General features: G+C 40.9%; 1 protein-coding gene across 1 annotated transcript; it reads left to right on the forward strand.

Moving 5' to 3' along the window:
• The first annotated feature begins 348 nt into the window (after positions 1 to 348).
• Positions 349 to 6,470, forward strand: C1H3orf62 (chromosome 1 C3orf62 homolog). The gene is made up of 3 exons (XM_051986723.1): positions 349 to 1,742; positions 3,224 to 3,315; positions 5,928 to 6,470. The coding sequence occupies exons 1-3, from the start codon at positions 1,282 to 1,284 to the stop codon at positions 6,191 to 6,193; spliced, it is 819 nt and encodes a 272-aa protein (XP_051842683.1). The 5' UTR covers positions 349 to 1,281; the 3' UTR covers positions 6,194 to 6,470.
• Positions 6,471 to 6,877: the final 407 nt, after the last annotated feature.

Below are 6,877 nucleotides of genomic sequence, written 5' to 3' on the forward strand. Positions count from 1 at the left end.
TACAGATAAACAAGTCAAATAGGTTAAGTGACTTGCCCATAGTAACAAGGTTTTTTGAGGTTGGATTTGAAATCAGATCATTCTGAATTCAGATGCAGCACTTCATTAGAAGGATCCTTAAAAGATTTCCTTGTTCCATCCTGTCCAGTATTCCCTTCCTGAAAGGCCTTTCAGCTAGTTGTGGATTCTGGTCAGAATAATAACATTCATTTACAATTTTCACATTTGCCAATTAGTTTCTTCATAAGAACCCTTGTAAAATATCAAAGAAAAAAGTCTCCACATTGTGCTTAATGCATTCTTTTAATGCTTGAAGGAAATATCATAGCCATTTTTTCTTTCTTTTTTTTTTTTTTTTTTGCTGAGGCAGTTGGGGTCAAGTGACTTGCCCAGGGTCACACAGCTAGGAAGTGTTAAGTGTCTGAGGGTAGATTTGAACTCGGGTCCTCTTCAGGGCTGGTGCTCTATCCCCTGCGCCCCCTAGCTGCCTCCTTTATAGCCATTCTATAAAAAAGAAAGCTTGAGGTTGAGGGGATCAGTGATTTGCCCATGATCACATAACAAGTAAATGTTTAGAAAGGTATTTAAAAACATTGTACAGTGGAAAGAAGATATGGGGTGTGGAGTTAGGGGACCTGGTTTCAACCTCAGCCCTGCTTCTTGTTACTTGTATGAATTGGAGAAGCTCATGGCCTCTTAGATCCTTCATTCCCTCATCTGTTAAATAAGGACGTTTGATTAGCTGACTGGTCAGATCCCTTACATTTCTTCAATCTTTTGTCTTATGAACAGGCCTTCTAACTCCATGGCTCATTAGCTGGAAGCAAATACTGTTTATCTTGTTAGCTGATAACTGATGAGTAAAGATGTTATGCTTCCCGGGGTACTAGAAAGAAGAAAAAAGTCTTCAAAACCTCAAAGGGAAAAAAAAAAGTTTTGAAATAAGAGGGCCTGAGTTTGAATCCTGACTACTACTTGGGACCTCTGTGATTTGTATGGTCACTCAACTTCAGTGGGCCTTAGCTGGGATTATTAGATAACGATTCTATTAATTTTAAGCATCAGGTAGTAGAGCCCTCAGATTGGTACAAAGAAATTTGGGGGTAGGTGGACCTTCTTACTGCCATTAAAATCATAGCCACAGGCAGAGGTTAAGGCTCTGGTGGGGGCAGCATATAGTGAATGCTCTGGGAAGTCTAGGTATATGGATTTACAGGGATTACAACAGAGGAGGAAGGAGGGTTGTTGGTGTGGTTCTTGATAAGTATTTCCTGCCATTTTATGTATTCTTGTTTTACACACTGTATAATGGAACCATGGCCATTTTTAGGTGAAATGTCTGAAAAGCTAAGAAGATGCAGAAAGGAGCTGACAGCAGCTATTGACCGTGCATTTGAAGGCATCAGTCATTCTCAAGAGTGTCCAAGTCAACAAAAACCAGACTTGGATACATCACCTTCTTCCTTCACTATTCAGATGAATAAACTTCTTTGCAGGAGATATCCTTCTACCACTTCCTATGTTGGTCAGTTTGCTCCTGTTTCCTGTGCTCCTGAAAATGAGAACCCTGTCTTTGTACCAAACCATATTCCAGTAAATATGAAGCCACATACTTTATGCCCCAAAAGAAAACCTTTGACCAGCAAGGAAAATGTGTTGATACATTCCTCGATTTTTGTACCTGAAAGGCAGTTTCTGAGAGCCACTGGAGATGGGGAAAGTTGGAGAAAGGAAAGTTTAAGGTGATTTTTAATTTGGTACTCTTGACTATTACATTCTAAAATGTTTATTTCTGGAAGAAAGGATTTATGGGTGTTGTGGCACAGGCCTGTAATTGCAGGTATCAGGGAAGCTGAAGCTGGCAAATCTTTTGTGCCTAAGAGTCTGATTTGCAGGTGTTGATTAGGTGCCCACACTAAATTTAGCATGAATCTGGTAGGTGTGTGTGTGTGTGTGTGTGTGTGTGTGTGTGTGTGTAACCAGAGCAGGTCAAAACAACTGTGCCAGTCAGTATTGGGAGTGGACCATGAATACCTCCTGCACTTTTAGCATGAGTGAGATGGGGCCACCTATTCTTTAAAAAAGAGTTTGAGTGATTTTTTTGTAACTGACACTATTATTTTCAAAACTACAAAGTGAATGTTTTGTAGAGAGCCTTAGTATCTCTAAAGGCAAAAGTTGGTAAAAATGCAGATATAATAAGACCATAGATTTAGTGTTGGAGAGAATATTCTAGATCAATTATTCACCCTATAGATTATTTAAAAAAAACATAAAGCTTCCCAAATCTGGCCTTCTTAATTTAGTAGAATGTAAGCTTTTGCAGGGCAAAGACTATTTCATTGTTTTGCCTTTGTATCCTCAGCCTAGTCCAGGGCCTTGCACATAGCAAGCAATTAATAAAAATTTGTTTACTTGAATTTGCTATTCAAGAATCCTAGAAAGCGACCTGCCTTGAAAGTCTGAATGCAAAAAAGGGTGGTAAGTATCCAAAACCTCTGATTTTTCATGCCTCAGAAACAAAAAAAGGTTAGAAAAGACACCCACACACCCTATTTTTCTCCTAAACTTAACTATTCATTTTTGTCTTCCTAGTATAAAAGACACCTCAAACTTTTCTCCTTATCCTCCTGCTTTGTTCCCCTGATGCCACTATTTCTTGAAACATTTCTCAAGGTTTCCTCTGCACCTGTCTGTGCTCCTGTGAGGTCCCCAATTATTCTGCCCTGTTTCCCCCACCCAGGCCTGTGTTACTGAATGTCTCTTCATCCCTAATTCCCAACTCAGCTGTTGTTGTCCATGTTCTCCATGTTCTCCACATTCTCCCCTACTGTCTTCTCATACACCAAAGCAAAATCAGATTCTTGGTGCCCTCAGGACCTGACAGATTTTAGGCATTGCTCTCAATGCCCATATCTCTAATCCTGAGAGCCATCTCAGGACCAGGATTGTAATGAATCAGGACAACACTTTACTAAAAAGATTAGGATTAAGAAATTCATTATCAGTACTAGCCCAGCACCTATGACAGATCAGCTTTTGTCATACTTGTTTTATTTACCAAGGCTGTTTTTATTCTATCCAGACAATCACCAACAATTTTAAGATTATCAGGTTTGCCTCATCACCTTATTTAATAGCTCTGGTTTCCCCCCTCAGTACATTATTGAAAAAGAACCTAAAATATCACCATTTTTTACCCTCCCCTTCGGGGGAAACATAGGAAGGATGTGGATAGATATTTGAAGGTTGAAGCCAACGTTCCTCTCAACAATTCCAACCAAGAAATCACAAAGGATCTACTTGATATGATTGGTGAGTATTTCTTGATGTCCAGAGAGGATGGCAGTCTGTCTGGTTCTCAGGAGTAAAGTGGGACAATCAAGAAGGTCAGTATCATGGTTTTTGATCTGAAGATTGTTAATAGTTGTAGACTAAAAAGAATAATATGCAGTAAAGTCATTGATCAGGTCATCGGGAGCCTTTTCCTCTGGGAATATCAGAAATGTGACCTGGAAAATGAGAACGCCTTGACGTGTTCTTGAGGTGAGGCAGACACTGTGGCCACAAGTTGCCAATATCCAGAATTTAAAAGGAAGAATATGATGAGTACAGTAAGAAATATGTGCCTCGGTGTAGGAGGGGGGGATAAATACTTGGGGAAATCTATGACTAACTTTTGAAGGATGGGTAGCATTTCAATAAATAGCGATGAAGGAGTGGGGAAGGCATTCTAGTCATAAGTGGCAGCACGAGCAAAGATACAGAAATAGGAAAAGTGTTGGGACTTGTTCGGGAAAAGTGCAGGGGAGAAGTAGATCATAGATTCCAAGGCTGGAGTTGTGAAGAGGTTCTAGTGCTAGGCTGATAATACAGCCTTTATATTGTAAACAAATGGAAAATCACTGAATAATAGATGCTTGTTTACTGACTGACTGACGGCTCTCAGAAAAGAAGACAGCTGTAGGATGTCCAATATAGATTAAAGAAAGAACTTTTTTTTTAAGGCTTAGTAGATGGAGATTGCCAAAAATTGGTTTTTGAATAGTGTGTGTTCTGGCTCTCCTCTCACAAAAATACAGCAGACTTACAGTGCCCTGAGAACCTCAGAGCACTCAATGGCTTTATTTGGTTCTAGGAAACAAAATGTTTCTCGTCTCAATACTTATATCTTGTGTCCTCCGTGTGGGGATGACCAGCTCCATGACTTAGGATCAATGATGTAAATCTAATTGGGACCTTCATGATCTTTTTACAGATGCAGAAGTTGGCCTCCAAGTTACCTCAGTAGTAAAGTAGTAGAGCTGAGGATCAAACTCATTTCTTTGACTTCACATTTCATGTCCTTTCTACCACCCATACTGCATCTAGCAGATTGACTAATTAATGAGAGTCCTGAAGCAGGGCACGGCTAGCCTTAGTGATGGATAACAGTAGCCCTCCAAAGCCTCTTGCTCCTTCCTATCCTGCCCTCACCTCCAGAACCAGCCACAGCCTGAAGCGATTCTTGCTTGTGGGTCATCTTGTCCAGGGGTTTCTTAAACTTTTTCCACTAATGACCCATTTTCATCTGAGAAATTTTTACATGACTCTGGATATGTGGGTATATAAAACATTACTGATAATAAACCATAATTTCCAACTCCCACATTCAGTTACACAGTTTCATATGGGGTCATGACCCACATTTAAGAAGCCTTGATTTATCCAATCCCTTCTTCAATTTTCCATTGAATGACTTGCTCACCATGTTAGTAAATGGCAGAGCCCAGATTTGAAACTAGGTCCTCCGATTCCAAATTTAGCTCTCTTTCTATTGTACTCTATCAACAAATGATGGATCCTTTTTCAAAATGAAGGGGATCTTCATTTGGAATAGGTGTGACCCCATTATACTTTGAGTTAGTTTATCCCATCCTCTATTATGAGATTATGTAGTATAAATGGAAAATGGACACTTAGGAGTCTCTCTGTGCTTGGGAGATAAAGGATCTGGCTTTAAATCCTACCTTTTCTACTTTCCTGAGACACTGGGTTAGAAAGACTGGAGATGATGCAGAGGGAAGAGGATGACTAGATAGAGAGTGAAAGGACCTGTGTATCATCAGGCAACAGAATTCAGCAAACATTAAGTACTTACTTTGTATGAGGCACAGATATGGATAGAAAGGTTTAAAAAATACGACAAATAGGCTCTGGAATTTAGATTCTTCATCTGTAGAAATAAGGGAATTAGATGGAGCTTTATGCCTCCTTCCAACTTCACCACATCTCAGTTTCGTCATTTGTAAAACAAGGCAATTGGATGAGACTGGCCTTTCTCATAGAGTTTACTCCCACACGTGCATGGGATTGCCGGCATAAGCTCCATGCAGCTCCCAGAACCGTGGCACTATATGACCTCTAAGGTACCTCTTAATTAAATCCTGCAACCCTCGAAAAGTTCAGAAGCAGAAGCTTGGGGAGTTCTGTGGAGGCCTTATTTTGGAGTCTGAGGTCCTATCCTAGAAAAGGAACCTGGGTAAGGAGAGAGGACTGGAAAAGGCAGCAGAGACAGATTTCACCAGGGTCATGATTCTGCCCAGGGTGATCCCTCTGCCCTTCCAGCCATTAACAAATGACTGCCCATTTGCTTTTTCAGTCAATAGACATCCATGAAAATGGGTCCCACTGACTCTTGAGAAACAACAAGAATGACTCCATTTAACCCCACTGGTACCTTTTCTGTGCAAGCAAAGGCTTCCACTCTGCTTTGGCCCTAACTGTGCTAACTACAGAATTTGGATTAAAAATGGAAGCCTGGGGCAAGGATAGCTGGTTTTGTTTCACCTTCCCAGTAAAACATCAAAACCACTTAAAGGTTAATAACAAAAAATTTCTGAATGCCTATTGTATACATTTGAATATGGATTTTTTTTATTTTTAAGACCACACAAGCATCCGAACTATTGAAGAATTGGCTGGAAAGCTAGAATTTGAAAATGAATTAAATCGAGTTTGCAGTCGTTCAGAAGATTCTCCCTTTAAAGAGGAAGTCCTGGCACTCTTCATGGATGAGAGTCCACACAAGGCCACAGAAGCAGAAGCAAGCTGCCTAAAGCCAACTTTTGATGATCAGAATATCATAGAAACAGTCCTGGATTTGGAAGAGGACTATAATTTGATGACCTCTTTTAAATACCATATTAAGTAAGAATAGTTCATTTTAGCTTAGCTTTTCCCTTTGATTTTTGTGGTGCTCAGAACTATCTGGGAAGGCACAAGGGCTCCTTCAGGAGTGTCTTGGATACTGCCATGGAAGTTCCTGGACTTTTTCTTGCCAGGTCTTCTCATTCCTAGCCTCCTTCCACCCGAGTTTAGTTTTTATATTTTTCAGGAGTGTTTTTCTTACTCTTAGTTTTGCTTACTTTCCTCAGTACCTTAAATCTGTTTCCTGATTATAAATACAGCTAGTGCCCAAGGGCCTGTGAGCTGGTTGTCTTCCAGTCTGATGCATCCCTAGCAAGCCTGGTGCCCATTTAGGATCATAACATTTAGAGCTGGAAGAGATTGGAGCGTACTAGTCTAACCTTCTTTAGAATTGAGCAAACTGAGGTCCTGCCTTTCTCAAAGACCAGCACTCTGACAAGAAAGCTTGGGATGGGGATGTGCCCACCTTTCTGGGCCCAGAGGTCTCAGAACAGGACTGTTCTGCTTCCTTGGGTGGGGGGGAAGGAAAGCCCCTAGGATGGAGTATGAACAGATAGGATGGTGGCTGCAGAAGCTTTCCCAAAACAGCCTTGCAGTAAGAGCCGGGTTAGGCAGACCCTCTTCTCCCCCACTCCCTCTGTTCCCTGTCTCTGGGCCTTGCTGAGTCCTGGGGGAAAGGAAAGGAAAC

The sequence above is a fragment of the Antechinus flavipes genome, chromosome 1 (assembly GCF_016432865.1).
Source record: "Antechinus flavipes isolate AdamAnt ecotype Samford, QLD, Australia chromosome 1, AdamAnt_v2, whole genome shotgun sequence".
Lineage (NCBI taxonomy): Eukaryota > Metazoa > Chordata > Mammalia > Dasyuromorphia > Dasyuridae > Antechinus > Antechinus flavipes.

Bases quoted from the DNA above. Each gene is read 5' to 3' on its own strand.
- C1H3orf62 (XM_051986723.1), top strand. From the start codon at position 1,282: ATGTATTCTTGTTTTACACACTGTATAATGGAACCATGGCCATTTTTA. The intron at 1,743-3,223 runs GTGATTTTTAAT...GGGGAAACATAG, and splicing joins TGGAGAAAGGAAAGTTTAAG to GAAGGATGTGGATAGATATT. The intron at 3,316-5,927 runs GTGAGTATTTCT...TTTATTTTTAAG, and splicing joins GGATCTACTTGATATGATTG to ACCACACAAGCATCCGAACT.